Source organism: Rhinopithecus roxellana, chromosome 11 (assembly GCF_007565055.1).
Source record: "Rhinopithecus roxellana isolate Shanxi Qingling chromosome 11, ASM756505v1, whole genome shotgun sequence".
Lineage (NCBI taxonomy): Eukaryota > Metazoa > Chordata > Mammalia > Primates > Cercopithecidae > Rhinopithecus > Rhinopithecus roxellana.
This window is the reverse complement of record NC_044559.1, coordinates 64,581,297-64,598,130: the sequence shown is the minus strand read 5'-3', so window position 1 is coordinate 64,598,130 and position 16,834 is coordinate 64,581,297. Positions and strand designations below refer to the sequence as shown.

General features: G+C 33.9%; 1 protein-coding gene across 3 annotated transcripts in view; it reads left to right on the top strand.

Moving 5' to 3' along the window:
* Nucleotides 1-16,200, top strand: part of PCGF5 (polycomb group ring finger 5) — a 123,085-nt gene extending 106,885 nt beyond the window's left edge. The window contains exons 9-10 of one of the 3 annotated variants that reach the window (XM_030940533.1): nucleotides 3,290-3,349; nucleotides 10,151-16,200. In XM_030940533.1, the coding sequence (XP_030796393.1) occupies nucleotides 3,290-3,349; nucleotides 10,151-10,198 (108 nt within the window). In that variant the 3' untranslated portion in view covers nucleotides 10,199-16,200. The remainder of the gene's footprint in view (nucleotides 1-3,289; nucleotides 3,350-10,150) is intronic. The other 2 variants (XM_010363518.2, XM_010363520.2) reach the window with 2 other exon arrangements.
* The last annotated feature ends 634 nt before the right edge of the window (nucleotides 16,201-16,834 follow it).

Below are 16,834 nucleotides of genomic sequence, written 5' to 3'. Positions count from 1 at the left end.
TAGGTTGCTTTATGATGTGTATTAGTACCTATTAGGGCAAAATCCCCAATTCTTTTGAAAATTGTGTTGACTAACTTTACCCATTTATTCTTCCAGATAAGCTTTAGAATAGGATTGCGACTGGCACTGGGTTATATTTCTAGATTGATTTGGCTGGAATTGGCATCTTTGCGGGTTTTTTATTCTATTTGGTGCTGTGGGATGTCTCCTCATCTATTCTACACACGGGAATAGATCTGTCATTTTCTTTCCTCCTCATATTGGATACCACTCTCAGACCCCTGGAGTCTTTCATCTCCGACAAGGGTACTCCATATTCAGATTACCCCTCTACCTTGCTCTACTTCTAGCCTCTTAGGAAGAATCTCAGGATAATTGGTTTTGCCTCAACTTCTCAAGTATAGTGGGGTGTTTCCCTGCACCACACGGATTCTGTGCCACTGCTCTCCTTATCTTGGGGCAATTCCACTTCAGGCTAAGCCTGTCTTCTATAGTCCCTGCCCTCCCTAGACCCTTGTCTCCATTGTTATGCATTTTTGAAAGATTTTTATCTTTAGGAATCAAAACAAACAGCTAGTCAGACTTAGCTCTTAAAATTTTTTCAGTTCATATCAGTATTGCCACCTCACGATTCTATACTCAAGCTTGGCATTAATCTTTTTCTTATTAGTGGGAGAAAAAAGAAAAAAAAAAAACGCTTCTTGATCTTTAATGCAAATTTAAATCATCTAAGGATCTTGGTAAAATGCAGATTCTGACTCAGTAGGTCTGGGAATGAGACTCAGGTTACTGTATTTCTAGCAAACTCCCAGGAGATGCTAATGCATCTGATCTTTGAACCATCCTTTGAGTAATAGTGTTTCAAGAGATGTGATCTGTGACTACTGACTTTCCCTGTGGTTTCCACATCTATAAATTGAGAATGCAGAATTACAGAATCAGATCTCAGTTTGGAAGGGACTTATGTCGTCTGATCTGTCATCCATCTAATACTTGGACTTTCTTCACCCTATTCATACCCAGGGGTCATCACATTTTTTGAAACATAAGTGGAATCATATGTATTGTTTTACAACTTTTTAAAAATTTGATAATGTCTTGTGCAGAATCAGTAAACTTTGAAACAATTTTTTAGTACATTAATAGTATTCCTTTTGTGTGGCTGTAGCATAATTTGATTAACACACTCGTTTGGTGGACATGTAGATTTTTTTCAAGTATTTTGACATTACAAGCAAGGTGTTCCAGTACCTACTACACATATGCAAGCATATCCATTGGCTAGATTCTTAGAAGTGGATTTTCAACAGAGTATGCATGTTTTAAATTTTGGTAGATACAAATTGTCCTCTGAAAAGGTTTTAGTGGATATTATTTGAAATTTACAAACATATCAATAATGTATGAGAGCATCCATTTTCTGACATCCTCACCAACACTGCATATCATCTATTTTGTATTTCTCCTGTGAACTTACCTATCATATTCATTGCCTTGGTTCTTTTTCATCATTGTCTTTTTCTTATTGACTTCTAGGATCTCTTTATGTGTTCTGAATGTGAATCTTTTGCTGTTATGTGTTACAGCTATCTTCTTCCAATTGTGTCCTGCTTCCTAGTTTTGCCTCAATTTTTTGATTCTTTAAAATTTGGGTAAAACTAAGAATTAATGAAATATTACATACTAAAGTGTTAGCAGAGTGTCTGACATGATAAATATTATTTTATTAATAGCTTATGCATATTAACCTTTATTATGATTATAATTCCCTCTTCCTTCACTTAGTTTCATCCCTGAGAGTTTATTGTCAATATCTCTATCTAGCCTTAGCTTTCATCATGGACTCACATTCTTCCTGCTCCCCTTTTCTTGGGTAGTTCTCAGTACAGCCCCCCTTTCCCAGCTCATTCTGATTTAGTTTTATCCTCTGCCAGTCCAGCACCTAAAGTTACTACACCATGCTTGTCTTCCTTTGCTTTATTTGCATTAGCAGGCAATTGTAAGAAAAGCAAGTATATACATCTTGACTGATACCAAAGAGATCAATAGAAAAAAAAAAAAGAATCACTTAGTGAAATTGCCACTTTCCAACTTACTCTTGTTGAACCCTGTTTAGGATTTTCAATGTTACGCAAAGTCTGATAGACCAGAGCTTGGGGACTCTTCAGAGCAAAAGGAGAAGGTTGCTAAAGGAGAGCCGAGCTGTGCCCGCCTTACAGCATGTTGATGCACACTGTACCCAAAATCAAGGACTGACTGTTAGAGAAAAAAATCACTAAAGTATTTTGGGAAAATAGAAAATTCCTTAATTTTTATTTAAAAGCCTAAAAATATATTTATTTTAATCAATGCTTATTTAAATCTTTCAAAGTATATCTTTTAAAAACCTGCTTTGCTATGTTAGAAATATCCTGGTTAATTTGTACCTAATTTTTTATGTATTTAATTTTTCCATTTTGAAAAGTATGCAATGTTGAATTCATATATGCATAATTTTAAAGTATACATTTTATTTTATAGTCCAATTACAATTAAAATTATATTTAATAAGAGTTTAGCATAATATTGAAGAATTAGGATTTGGGAATGAGTTTTTTAATGTGAATAAACTGTTTTAAAGTAGTAGGTTAACAAATGAATCTACTCAGTAGTTTTAAAGTGTGTTCACTCATTGTTTTACTCATAAATCTGATGGCTGATATATGCCAGTTCTGGGCCTTAGCTATTAAGACCACAAATGTGACTAAAATATAGATTCAAGGAGCTCACAATCTAATGCTAATATAATCAGCAATATAAAGCAATGTAAAGAACCTACTATATAACAGAAAGTAGATGCCTTATAGGTTGAGCGGAGTTCCGTGTCCCTCTCAGAGCTCTGATTTCCTTGAACAGTATTACTTTCAGGGGAAGCTGAAGAAGAGATCTGGGAGAGACTGATCAGAGGAAGGGATGGAAGAACGAGGATGTCCCTCGTGTATGCAAGAAGTGAGGTTTTCCCAGGAAATAGTATTTTTAAAGGATATAGAAAGAAGAGGCCACCATTTTTGCATTTGCAGAATATTAAAACTCCTATCTAGATGCTAAAATTACTTCAAGCTAAATTTTACCAGTTACTAAGTTATTAAAATCTTTTTTTCAAAAACAACTACCATTTTTTTGGAAAGTGTTTATTTACCATTAATCATGTTGACTCTTGTGTTTGACGTTAAACTATTTTAAATAATCAATTTTAAATATGTGTCCAGTTGTGGATGCCTCTTATCTGATGAGTTCATCTCCTCCGCAGTTTCGGTGTCTGAACTGCTCAGCTTCGCAAGTCTGCTCTCAGGATGGCCCTTTGTATCAGGTAAGAGGCACTCACGACTGTACATATGACCATCATGACACCATGGCGGTGAGCACATTCATCCCAAACTCAATTCCTAAGACATTTAACTTTGTAAAACTAATTGTTACTGGAGCTACAAAAAGTTATCTTTTCAACTTAAAAACCCAAGATTTCCCATTATTTTAGTTCTCCTGGGTTGTCTATTTAATTTTACTGGACTAAAAAATTGGAAATGTTAAGGCTATCATTTATGAATCAAGAGTTTTTAATAATTACTACTTTCAGTCCTTGAGAAATCTCTGCTCCATATTGGATTTTGAGATGTTACTTTCTTTGTATGAATGTTATTTTTTAGTGAATCATTCAACCACAAGTGAAATATAAAATGCCAAATTAGGTGACGCTAAATAACAGCAACAGCTGATTCTAATTATGAGCTTGCTTATTAGCCCTTCCCTAGTACTTTACTTGGGTTACCTCTTTAAAAATGATAGTGAGCTGATTTAATAATGCATTAAGAAAACTTGAACATGTGTCTGAGGAAAGTTTATCTGATAAATACATTTTAAAAATTTGGGAAACAGACAAGGGGATAGTAGAGATTATTGTTGGGTACAGACATGATTGAAGATCAACCTTAATCCTGTGAATTAATCATACTATTTCTTTAAAATATCCGTTGTTGGGCCAGGCATGGTGGCTCATGCCTGTAATCCCAGCACTTTGTGAGGCTGGGGATGTAGGATTGCTTGAGGCCAGGGGTTCAAGAACAGTCTGGGCAATATAGCAAGATAAAAAAATATTTTTTAAATAAACTTTAGGCCAGACATGGTGGCTCACCTCTGTAATCTCAGCACTTTGGGAGGCTGAGGCGGGCAGATCTCTTGTGTCCAGGAGTTTGAGACCAGCCTTGACAACATGGCGAAACCCTGTTCCTACAAAAAAAACAAAAATTAGCTGGGTGTGGTGGCACACCCCTGTAGTCCCAGCTACTAAGGAGGTTGAGGCAGGAGAGTCACTTGACCCCAGGAGGTGGAGGTTGCAGTGAACTGAGATTGTGCCACTGCACTCCAGCCTGGGTGACAGAGCAAGACTCTGTTTCAAACAAATAAATAATAAAATAATAAAATCCAACGTTCTTTTATTTCAGTAATTAAAGTAGTCTTCATCTTTATTTCCTTGGAGCCAGGGAGAAAGGATAATTGTAATTATATAACAAACTTAACTGGCATACTTACCTCCAGTGTTACAGTTTTGGAGTTGGGACAAATGAATGTATGTTAAGCATTAAAAGAATCACTTGAAATTGCTAATGGAAAATATTTAATTAGCAGTTATCTAGAATTTTCTTCAGCCTTTTGTCAGTGCTATGACATGGGAATTCTCATGCCTTCATTAAAATGTATGCTTTTTGATACATACTGTTTAAGTCCTAGCTTTTCAGCAATGTAGTAAGTAAATTTAACATCTCTGAAGGCCAAGTCATTGAGGGAGAAAGATCATTCTTCTCTTTATGCAGATAAGGGTCTGGGGTAAATAGTTTAACTGAGCTGCTGAGATTTGTGTATATCCGAGGTATATAGATGTTTTAGCTGCTTTAGCTTCATGGCTGATTTGGGGATGCTGAAATGTAACGATAACACTGCCTGTAGCTATAACATGTGCAATACGTGGCTTTCTGCTTTTACTCTTGGTGTTAATGTCTATGTATTTCCTTAGAAATGAAGATGTCCTTAAACCATGATCCAAAGTATTAGGGAAAAACTGGAGTGAGACCAAATTCCTAAATCCATACAAATTTCCTTTTCTTCCTTCAACACCTCATTAATGGCTTATAGTCCTGTAAGAAAATTGAACTTGTAGTTAATAGGATGCACTCTTAACTTCCTGAAAGGATACCTAAATGGTTTTATGGTCAGAATTCTCTCTAATTTTCAAGGAATAAATCATTCCTATGCTGTATCTATTGTTAATCATTAGAAAAGGTGGAAACCTTCCAGTTTGCCATTCTTAATAGCAAAAACTGACAGAGAACCCACAATTAGAAAACTGGTACCAAATCTTATTTTGAATATAAATAAATGATAAATAATACACTAATATAGTAAGATAATAGTAAACCAAGGCCTAATATCATTTTTATCAGAAATGAAGGAATGATTTAATATTGGGAGAAGGGGTTTAAATATATATATATAATATACATATCTTTTATACATATATACTCTAGGTTAAAAATCATCAGTAGATACTGAAAAGGTATTTGATAAAATTCAATGTGAAGTCCTGATGTTTTCCTATTGAAAAGTTTTTCAAAACAACAGAAAATTGCAATGATTATACAAAGGAATATTCTTTACGATTACCTAGATTCATCAGTTAACATTTTACCACATTTTTTGCCTCCTCTTCCCCTCTCTTTCTCTTCTCATCTCCTTATTAATTAATCAATCTGTGTGTGTGTGTGTGTGTGTGTGTGTGTATACATATAATTTAATCATTTAAAAGTAAATTGCAGGTATCAGGAAAATTGACCACTAAACACTTCAGCATATATTTCTTAAGAACAGAGACCTTCTCATATATATCCAGAATTCCATTTTATACCTAAGAAATTTAAATAGTACATTACATTTTATAGACATGCCAGTTCACCCCTCAATTAAATTATAAAGTTAAATGTAATTCCAAACACTTTTACCAGATCTTTGTTTAAGATGACAAAGTCAGTCATTCTAAAGCTCATAAGGAAATATCAACAGGTGCTTCTGATCAGTCATGTTTTTACAAAGAGTAATGAGAGGGAATGTGTACTACCACATACTAAAGCATATTTTAAAGTTGAAGTAATTAAAATAGGGTCTTGCCTTAAATATAGACACATGAATAAAAAGAATAGCTCAGCAACAGACCCTAGTATGTATGAGTCTCTAAAGAGGGTATTTCAAATTAATGCAGTAAAATGATTAACAGATATCTATTGAGTATTATGCATTGGGCACTCTTCTAGGCCTTTGAGGGTACAGAAGTAAAAATGAACATGAAATTTTCTTTCATGGAACTTACACTAATGATGGTAACAGACAAAAAATATAAACAGGTTAAAATGTATAGTGTTAGAAGAAAAAGTAAAATAGATAAATAGAATAGTTTTGATAAGATAGCCAAGAGAAGCCCTCTTTGATGTGGTGATTGTTGATCAAAAGAAATTGAGAGATGTTGCCATATGAATATCTGAGGTAGAGCACTGAAGGCTGAGGGAACACACTGCAAAGGCCCTAAGAATTGATTGTATCTGGTTGTTTGAGAATAGCAAGGAGGACAGTGGGGCTGGAACATGACAGTGCATAAGGGGCTGATTGATAATAGTGCACTCAGGAATGTAATGTAGGGTGCAGATCTAGTAAGATTTGTTTTCAATTAATTATACTGAGACTGTGGGTGGGGAATTCAATTCCACCTCACATTTTACATCAGTAGAGGTTTATGATGGCTCAAGATGGTAAATATTTTAAATGATACTATAAAAGATCAAGAAGAAAATATAGTTGAAGAACTGATCTCAGAGTGGGGATGGCCTTTCACAGTGTACCTAAAAAAATTGAATTGACATTAATATTAAAAGCACATGGCAAAAATATCATAAAATATATTTGCAATGTATGAGAAAGGTTTAATGTTTTTAATACATAAAGAATTCATACAAATATGTAAGAAAAATCCCAACTTTTCATAAAAATGAGCAAAGGACATGATCAGGCAAGATACATAAGAAGGAAACACAGTGGGCTAATAAACATATAAAAATGAGTAACTTTCTTAGAAGTCAAGAAATGAAAAAAAAATACTATTTTATGCTTATTAGATTGCTAAATTAAGAGGTGGGACAAGATAGTAATCATTATTGATGAGGCAATAGAGGAATGGGCATTCAAATTTCTTTTAAAAATGTAGAAAAATGAAACTACTTATTTTGTTTTTTTGTTTTTTTCTTTTTGAGATGGAGTCTTGCTCTGTTGCCAGGCTGGAATGCAGTGGTGCGATCTTGGCTCACTGCAACCTCCGTCTCCCAGGTTCAAGTGATTCTCCTGCCTCAGGCTCCTGAGTGGCTGGGATTACAGGCACGTGCCACCATGCCCAGCTAGGGTTTTTTGTTTTGTTTTGTTTTTATATTTTTAGTAGAGACGGGGTTTCACCATTTTGGCCACGATGTTCTTGATCTCTTGACCTCGTGATCCACCCGCCTCAGCCTCCCAAAGTGCTGGGATTACAGGCGTGAGCCACCGCGCCCATCCAGAACTACCTTCTTGAAGACCAGTGTAACAGTATTTATCAAAAAGCTCTTTAAAATGTGTATGCTGTTTGAACTAGCAGTTCCACTTTTAGGAATCTATCCTGGGGCAAAAGAAATAGATTGGTGGGTTAAGATTAAGTTATAATAGCAAAGGAGAAAAGGACTAAACTCAAATGTACAGCAAAAGGAAACTTACTAATAACTCACAATTCATTTCTATAACAGCATAATATACAGCTGTTAAAAATTATGTAGGACCATATCAAATGGTATGGAAATAGGTTTGTGGAATTGCTAAATGGATAAAAATTTTAAATGATACCAAACAATATGTTTAGCATGATTCCAGTTTTGAAAAAAAAAAAAAAACGAATGTAGATAAAATGAGTAGAGGAATATACACTGAAATTATTTTGGTAGTTACCTTTGGATGGTAGGATTTAAATATGTTTCTTTTTTTTTCTTGATACCATTCTGTATTTTCCAAATCTACAATAAAAACAAGTTTTGACAAAAATAATTCATTCTTTAAGGAAAAAAGTATATCAAAGACAGTTTTATCATTTTCTAAAATTATTTGAAATGTATTCTCTGAAAGTATCTGTTCTTTATTTTTATTATGTAATGAGACTTGAGGACTAGAAACTGAAATGTAGGTCTATTTAGTGCAGTCACTTAACACTAAGAGGTAATTATATGCCACATTTCATTATTGTTAGTGTGGTGCCATTTTATTTCAGAAAACAAACCGAAACACAAATAGAGCTTAAAATATACCTTTACAATTTTCAGTGTTGTGACACATTTCAATAAAATTATTAAACTTCATATGTTCTTATAGAACACACACAAATGGCTACTTGGGGGAGAAAAGAAAATTATTTTCAGCCCGAAACTGAGAAAATCCCAAGCATTACCAGTCAAGCCATTTTACTTCCCTCTGTACCTTTATCCCTAGTAGAATTGATGATGGATACTTCTATATATGATGAATGCATTCTAAAATGAGTGGCTTATGTATTTGCAGAGTGTGCAGATTCAATAGAATCGGGAATCAAACACAAAACTAGAGCAGTTATTATAGTGAAGGGCAAGCTGTGGGTTAGGTGAGGTAGAATGGAAAGGATGTTGGTCATCTCAGAATCTCTCTGGGCTTCAGAAACATCCAGAGTTTAGTAAAATGGAGATATCTGTGTCTTGCTCCTTCCCAGGTATTCTGATTCAGGGGGAACAAAATAAAGTTTAAAATAAAAACAAGTAAAACCAAAACAGATTTAGAAGTTTTAGATCCTGGAAACCCTGAGAGACTGTCTGAGACCTTTACTTCAGCCCTTAGACAGCTGTAGTAGCATCTGCTGTACTTCAGCTAGGAGAGCAAGACCTAGGACATTTGTGTTCCTACCCTCTAGTTCCATCCTGAGCTGAATGGTTACAGATTCCAACATTGAGTCATCCCAATGTGTAGCATAGCTATAGTAAGCACTGAAATGGTCTTTTTTCAGGATTGTTATGTCTCAGTCTAGCCCATTTATCTATATGAAAGAATACAAAGTTCTCTATACTGTATTTTTATATTCATGTATACTAAGATGGAGAAACATCATTCAGTGGCCATCTCAGCCCCTTCTTGATTCCATAAAATTAGCTCCTCAAATTTCATTTTAAGAGGGAGTATCTGCAGATTTAAGGAAAGGAAAAACCACTGATGTTTTGGTTCTATAAGATATGGTACAAGGTAAAAACAAACGCAGAGGTAGCGTGGCATATGCCATATGCCTTTATCCCAAAGAAGCTGTTTTCTCTCTAGTTCTGTATAATAGCCAGATGTATGAGACCTTTTCTTCATAGTGACATGAAGAACAATATGAACCATTTGGTTATTTTATGTTATAGTCAAATCCAAATGTTTATTAGTATCAACTGTTGAAAGGAGGCAGTGACCTAAATGTTTCATGTAACAATTAGCTACTTTTTCAATATTTTAAAAGGATCATTAAAATAAATTTTAAATTAAAAAAATGTGTCAAACTTGTAAGAAATGTGATTTGTGAACACTACTCCAGTTTTACAGGTTCCTAGCAGAGGGGGTCTCTTCATTGATTTGTGATTTAGTAGGCTCTCACCAGCCTAAGCTGTAGTGGAATCCAGGCTGCTGACTTGTCTTGTTCGCCTCATAGGGTTACTAACTGAATGCCTATAAGCAGGGTATGTAACTTTCAGTCCTCCCCAGGTCTTGCCTCTCCTAAGTGTTGTGCTAGTACTAGTCATATGTACAATCTGCATCATGTCTGTAGACCTTTAAACTTGACCTCTGCTGCATATTATTGAAAACTTGACTGATTACAGAAAAATAATGGCAATCAAAAGAAATAGAGTTTTAATGATAACTCAAATTTTAACTGTTGTAATCTCTAGTACCAGGAAATATTGTAAATTATAACCCCAAATTCTTAAAATCTTTGTATATAAACTGTATTGTTTTTATCCAAGTACAGTCTTATTCATTATCTGTCTTTATTTTGTAGTCATACCCTATGGTATTGCAGTATCGACCAAGAATTGATTTTGGTTAGACGAAGGGGCCCAGACCTCACTGAGATGAATCCTGCACTATTTGTTTACTCGTCAACAGATTGCACAGTTAACGGTGTGTGGACTAGAGGAACACAACCAGATTTTCAGCATGCAAATAAGGCCATTGTCTATCTCTCAATTGTCAGTTGCATTCATGTTGTTTCTATTAGGAGCAAACCAAGTGCCATTCTGCTACTGAACCATCTGCATAAGGTATTTGTGTTGTCTCAAAGTGTGCAAGTCATGGTTAAAATCAGTTAGGTGTGCCGCCATGATTCAACCTTCTGAATATTTTGCTTGCCTGTTCCAAGATTGTTCTAATGTTTAATTACACTAGTAAAATGGCTCAATTTTTGTGGTGTTGCAGTTTTCACATACTTACTATTTTATTCTTGTTTAAGTAGCGTACTGTACAAGAAACTAATAATTATATCTTGAAATTATTTTGTATGGAAATATATTTAGAAAAGTGGTTTTTGAGCCACTGTCTTGTTCTTGGTAAGCTTTTTGTGTGAAAAAGTTCATTGAGTGTGCAAGTCCTTTTGCCAAGAATTCCAGTTATTCTGTAACATTAGAGCACAACATAATTGTAGACATTCTAAGCATCTGTCCGTGTAGTCTACCAATTGCACAAGGAAGGCATGTTAGCCCTCCAGACTGAAAATGTATGTGACCTCTTGAACTGAAGTTAGAATCCCAACCATTCAAAATGTTGGCAGCTGATCACATTTACTTTTGATAAAATTAATGTGTAAGTAAGGTTAATCTTCTTTCATAATGCCTTATGACAAGCAGGTGCTGCTTCATGGAAATGTCATTGTATAGCCCATTTCATGTATCATTACATTGTTGCTGTCATTTAATGAGTGCATTATTTCTCTTTTTAAGTTGGCCTTAGGTATATGTCATTGTGGCATGCAGAGGGTTATGATGATTTTAAATATTAGGATGTTTAGAGCACATAACATTAGCTATTTTATGGATTTCAAAAGTCGCAAAACAGTTGTAGATTAAAACTGTTAGTTACCTTTCACATTTCCAAACTATGGGCATAAAATAGAATAAATGCAGTATAGAACTATGCTAACCAAAATTAATAGGTTAAGGGTATTTTATTTTAAGTCCTGTAGTAATTGGGGAAATGAGATTATTATTTTATACACGAGTTCATTAAGATCAGAAATACAAAATGTATTTTGCAGTTTTGTTAAGTCTTCCATTCATTTTAGGATTAGTCTGCAAGTCAAAGAAAGTCTTGTTACCTTAAATTATACGAAAACTGTCATTTTAAATCTTTTAAAATTTACAATTTTCAAAAAACTTATTTGGAAATTGCTTTGAAACAAACAAGCTAACCTTTGAAACTTAGGAAAAAATCTTTAAAGTTAGGGAAAATATTTGAGAAATATGACATGAGCACAACCTGTGTGTTACACACATTTAGTTTTTATACTGCATATGTGGTAAATGTGCCACCTTTTCCAGTAAAATGTATCAGAAATCAATGCCTTCTGAATTTCAAAATGATTCTTAGAAATAAGATATTGTACAACTCTAGCAAACATACAAAATACAGCTAAATCTTAATATGTTTCACTATGTAAAAGGCTGAAACTTCATAATTATCTTTTCCTTGTATCTTTTTTTGAGTCAAAAAGTCTATTAAATTTTTCTGTTGTTCTACCTTTGGTGAAAAAGGTTAAGGCAATACTTTCTTAACTTTGTTTTGATAGATTGTTTTTGTTCTTGCAATGGCTCACAAGCACTTAAAAGAATTTAAAAGGCAGATTTTCGTTAACTACAAATGGCTGAAAAAACTGAATTTACTATCTAGCTACAGAAATTATTTTTCTGTGCTGTGAAACTCAGTTCCTAGACATCCCTAAGAACTTTTACAAATTATTATAAATTTGTCACACCTAGGTCAGTGATTAAAATAGTGTTTTGCAAATAGAATTTTAATTAACTCAAAACGAATTGAGTGCATTTTTAAAAATCACAAGTGAGACTTTGATGTTTTGGCCCTGCAGCCAAAACTTAATGGCCATAAATGAATTTTATTTACAAAATCTCTTTAAATTTGGCCAGTTGCCTTGTCATATTAATTTCACTATTTTCCAAGGAAATATATAGGAAACAATTATGAAACAGAATAGTTTTATATAGAATTCTTTTATTTACTGATAATGCATTAACATTTTTATTGAAATGCAATGGAATATGTGCCAAAACATGTGAAAAGCTTACAAAAAGAAAGGCATCAATTGTCGTTTGGAGGAAGGTACACATTTTTTTTATGGTCCTAAGTTATATAGTATTACTACTAGAATCACAGATTTCTTCAACTGACTTATTTTGGTATATTCAACTACAGCTTTCTAAGGATAGGACTACTTTCATGTCTAGTAATACACTGTATTCCCCGTTAATTACCCCTTAAGTCAGGTTGTAGAATTTGCAAGAAACTAGGTGTAGAAAAAAAATGTACAGGCAACTTTTGTGGTTAGCTTTATAAATTTAGGGTGCTTATAAAATGAATTCTTTATATAAATAACCTATAGGAATCATCTGAATCTGTAAAATCAGAGACTAAAACTAAAAGTTTTCTTTAATCTGTTGTTTCTTAAGCAATAAACTGAAAGACCTTTACTTCCATAAAAGATTTTGTTATCTCTTTTATCTGCCTTAGAAATTATAAATATAAAAGGGTCAAGGAACTTAGATATAAAGAATGACTGTGGTTTATAAACATTACTTTAATTGAAGTAATCACATCAGTTAATAGAGAAATCAAAATATGTATGGCCTTTTCTCTAGATTAGCAAAACACCTTTACAAAGTTTGAAAAAATAAACTAAAATGCTCATTGATGAGGTAATACTCAGTCTGGAGTACAGGTAACTTGGGTAATGCCTTTTAACTACTCTTAGAGAAGTATATTATTTCTTTATACATTAAACATCTATCCCATACTAATGTGCCACATTTTATAAATGTAATGATTTTGCTCAACTACATTACACACTCAAATGTAATCTAAATTTAAACTGATTCTTCAAGAAAAAAAAAGTGTGTTATATAATATTGTGAACTGTTTAGCTTTACTGAAATATTTAAGAGAAAGTGCCTCATTGCTAAAGTGCATTTCTGTTTTAAATTTACTGCATAAAGTTTGAGTTATCTGTACCTGTCTCTTATGAATGGTTTCATATCTAAATAGGCTCTTGTAAGTTAATTTTTTGGAAGATTTTCATAAAAATATAGATATCACCAAAGACATTTTACAGTAAATTAATAACCATGTTGGAGAGACGGTTTTAACAGTTTGGAGGTTGGAAATTTTTAGATTGCAATTTAATTTTATATAGTTAGGCAATAACCTTGATTAATTGCTAAAATATCACCAAAGAAAGGCTTTAAACTGAATTTTCTTGGTGAGATCAGTCAAATGCAGGCTTTTCTTGCAATAATCAGGACACACTTCCTTTCAAATATGTTTATTGTTTTTCAGCGTCATCTAACAGATCTTAGGAAATCCTCAAAGGTGAGAAAGAAATAAACACAACAAATAGCCTTCCTCTGCATGAAAAGTGAGAGAAATACATACTTTGAAAAGAAAGTTGAGATTTTTAATTTGAGAGGCTTTTTATTTCATGGAGGCAGTGTAAACTAAAATTAAGCTTAGATTTAGCTCCTGTATTCTTCATAATATGAGAAATTTTATTAAAGGCAGACTTTGGTAAAAGTGCCAACACCCTTACTTATATAGAAAAGAGTTCCTTCTATGGAATTTATATAAGTAAGGGCTTTCTCTGTATTCAAAATATTTCATAAGAGCCTGTGGTTTTTCCCCCTTAAAAAGCAACTCTAGACCGGGCACAGTGGCTCACGCCTGTAATCCCAGCACTTTGGGAGGCCGCGGCAGGTGGATCACTTGAAGTCAGGAGTTCGAGACCAGCCTGGTCAACATGGTGAAACCTCCTCTCTACTAAAAATACAAAAATTAGCCAGGTGTGGTGGCACACACCTGTAATCCAAGCTACATGGGAGGCTGAGGCAGGAGAATCTCTTGAACCCAGGAGGTGGAGGTTGCAGTGAGCCGAGATTACACCACTGCACTCCAGCCTGGGTGACAGAGCGAGTCTCCATCTCCAAAAAAATGCAACTCTTTGTCTTATTTCTCAGCACTTAGTTTATTATTATTAGAATTTAGCCATACAGACAACTTTGACAAAATGGGTCACAGAACAAGCATGTACATCAAGAGGAAGTTCCATATCCCCCTTGTACCATTTTCCTTGGGAATTCATGCTATGGGCTACCTTAAAGGTAAAACTCATGAAGTCTTTCTGATAGGTCACTAGGTAAATCTCCTTGGATAGGGTAAAAATGGATGCACACTCTATTACATATTCTGGTTTATCATAAGGAATTTTCCAGAAAGCTGAGCTTTATACTAGTAAGATATTGGTTGGTAGTAGGAACTTCAAAAATGAATGAATTTGCCATAACTTTAATTTTCTGGATTAGAAACATGAAAACTTGAAATGCAATTATCAATATTTTGTAACATATATTCCCACAGTTTGGGTAAAAATAAGGAACATGTCTGCTAGATCTAGTTTATGAAAAAGTGAAAAATATTAAATACACCAGAGACTCAAACCCTTTCAAGGCACACAATAACTGTTTCTGGATTTACTTGACAAACCTAGTTGAGTAGCATTTTGATGGAGAACGTCAGACCGAAAGTTAATTCAGATATACTTAAATGTACAATACAATTTTCAGTAGTTTTTATTGCAGTGATGTTTTTCCAATAATTTAAGTAATTCTCTTCCTAGTGTAATACAGTTTTCATAAATAATGTTAACTTGCTTTCCTTATATTTCGGAATAGAATTAAAATGCTTGAGCACTTCCTTTCAGAAAGTTATAAAATTAAAAATAATTATTTTAAATGCTCATTTAAATGTGTCTGTATACTCATTATGCCCCTTTTTCTATAGTTCCAAACTGAGACTGATTTTTCAGAGATTTTTAATTTTGATAATTTTAAATCTAGAATCAAGTGAAACAGATATGTTAAATACTGAGTCTAGTTTTCTTCCATCTATGGAGCTTCATGGAATAAGAAACTAATCTAGTGCAAATGAAGATTAAATATTTCTGGGTGATGGAGAGATAGTCAACAAATTTATTTATCCATCCTCTGCACATCAGTCCACTGGAGCAGGAGTTCTACACATTAAAAATGTAATGGGATCAGCCTAGCATTGTTTGGGGTCGGTTTTCTTTTGTTGTATTTTTTAGAATGGGGGTGGGGGCCTAAGTGTCCTTATGAAGCTGTGGTCCGCGACAGGAGCTTGTTGGGGGAGTACCAGGGTTCTGCTGCTTTCCTGCATCTGAGCAACACAACAGAGATCATCAGTTTTAAATAGAGTAGCCCTCACAATCAGAATATCATAGGATATATTGTAAAGTTATGTTGCTAATTTTCCTTTGAAATATAAAATATTTTAAGCTTTTTGTCAAAAGTGGTAACATCTTAATACAAATAAAAACCTTTTTGTGGTTGTAAGATTTAGCTTATAAATCATTCAAATTGAAGTGAAAGAATTACCAGGTCATTGTTAATGACTTAGTCTATTAAGAATATATGTATTTTTGTAAAGGAAAAGCACTTGTAGATATTTAATCAGTACAAGATATGTCTTTTGCAGAAATAAAATGCTGCTTAGAGATTCTCTTTAAATATTTTTTATTTTTGTGCTCAATTGTATTTTCTGTTGATCTATGGAATGTTCTGTACAAAGCTTTATGATTGTACTGTTGGGCTAGATACTTTTTTTTTTTTAATCTGGACTTAGCCAAGTATATTTCACCATGTTAAAATATAGTATCTTTGTTATTAAAAATTAAATTGCATAATTTATTGTTGTTTGTCATCTTTAATATTAGTCGCTGTAGCTTGCAGCCTTCATTAAAAATATCTCCTTTAAGTACTAGTCCTGTAGCAAATTTTATTGAAATTTATTGAGTGTTTGAGATCATAAATATTTTCTAAGGATTCTTCAGCTATTTATTTTAAAATGGCACACTGTTCCTCAAATACTACTTAAAGTGTATACACACACACCCTTAAAGAATTTTTTGTTTTGTTAGATTAATCAAATCCAAAAAAAGCCTTTTGAAAGTAATTAGGAATCAAAGGCAGGCCCAAGTGACTTGAAAGAAAGACTGTTTCATTCAGCCAGTTAGATAGCTAAGCGTTGTTTATTAATACTTTCCGTGTACACTTGCCTCAGGAATTCATTAGGCCAAAGCAAGACATTTATGTCAGGAACACTGCGATGGTTTCTAGCTCGGCCCCATTGTGATTTTGATGCCTGAAGCTCTGTCTTATGTTAGTGAAATCATGGAGGTAGCTAGAAACCCCAGTCCTTCAGTGAGACAGGGAAAGCAGCTTTCCTCTGAGCAGAATTTGGCTTGCTTCTGTATTTGAGCTCCACTCTCTTCAAGGCTGCAGAACGGGAAAGAATGTGGAGGACTGCACATGGGAAGTGCTGGAACATATAGCACACATTGCTTTCATCACATGTCACTGGCCAGAGCATGGCCTCACCTAACTGCAAG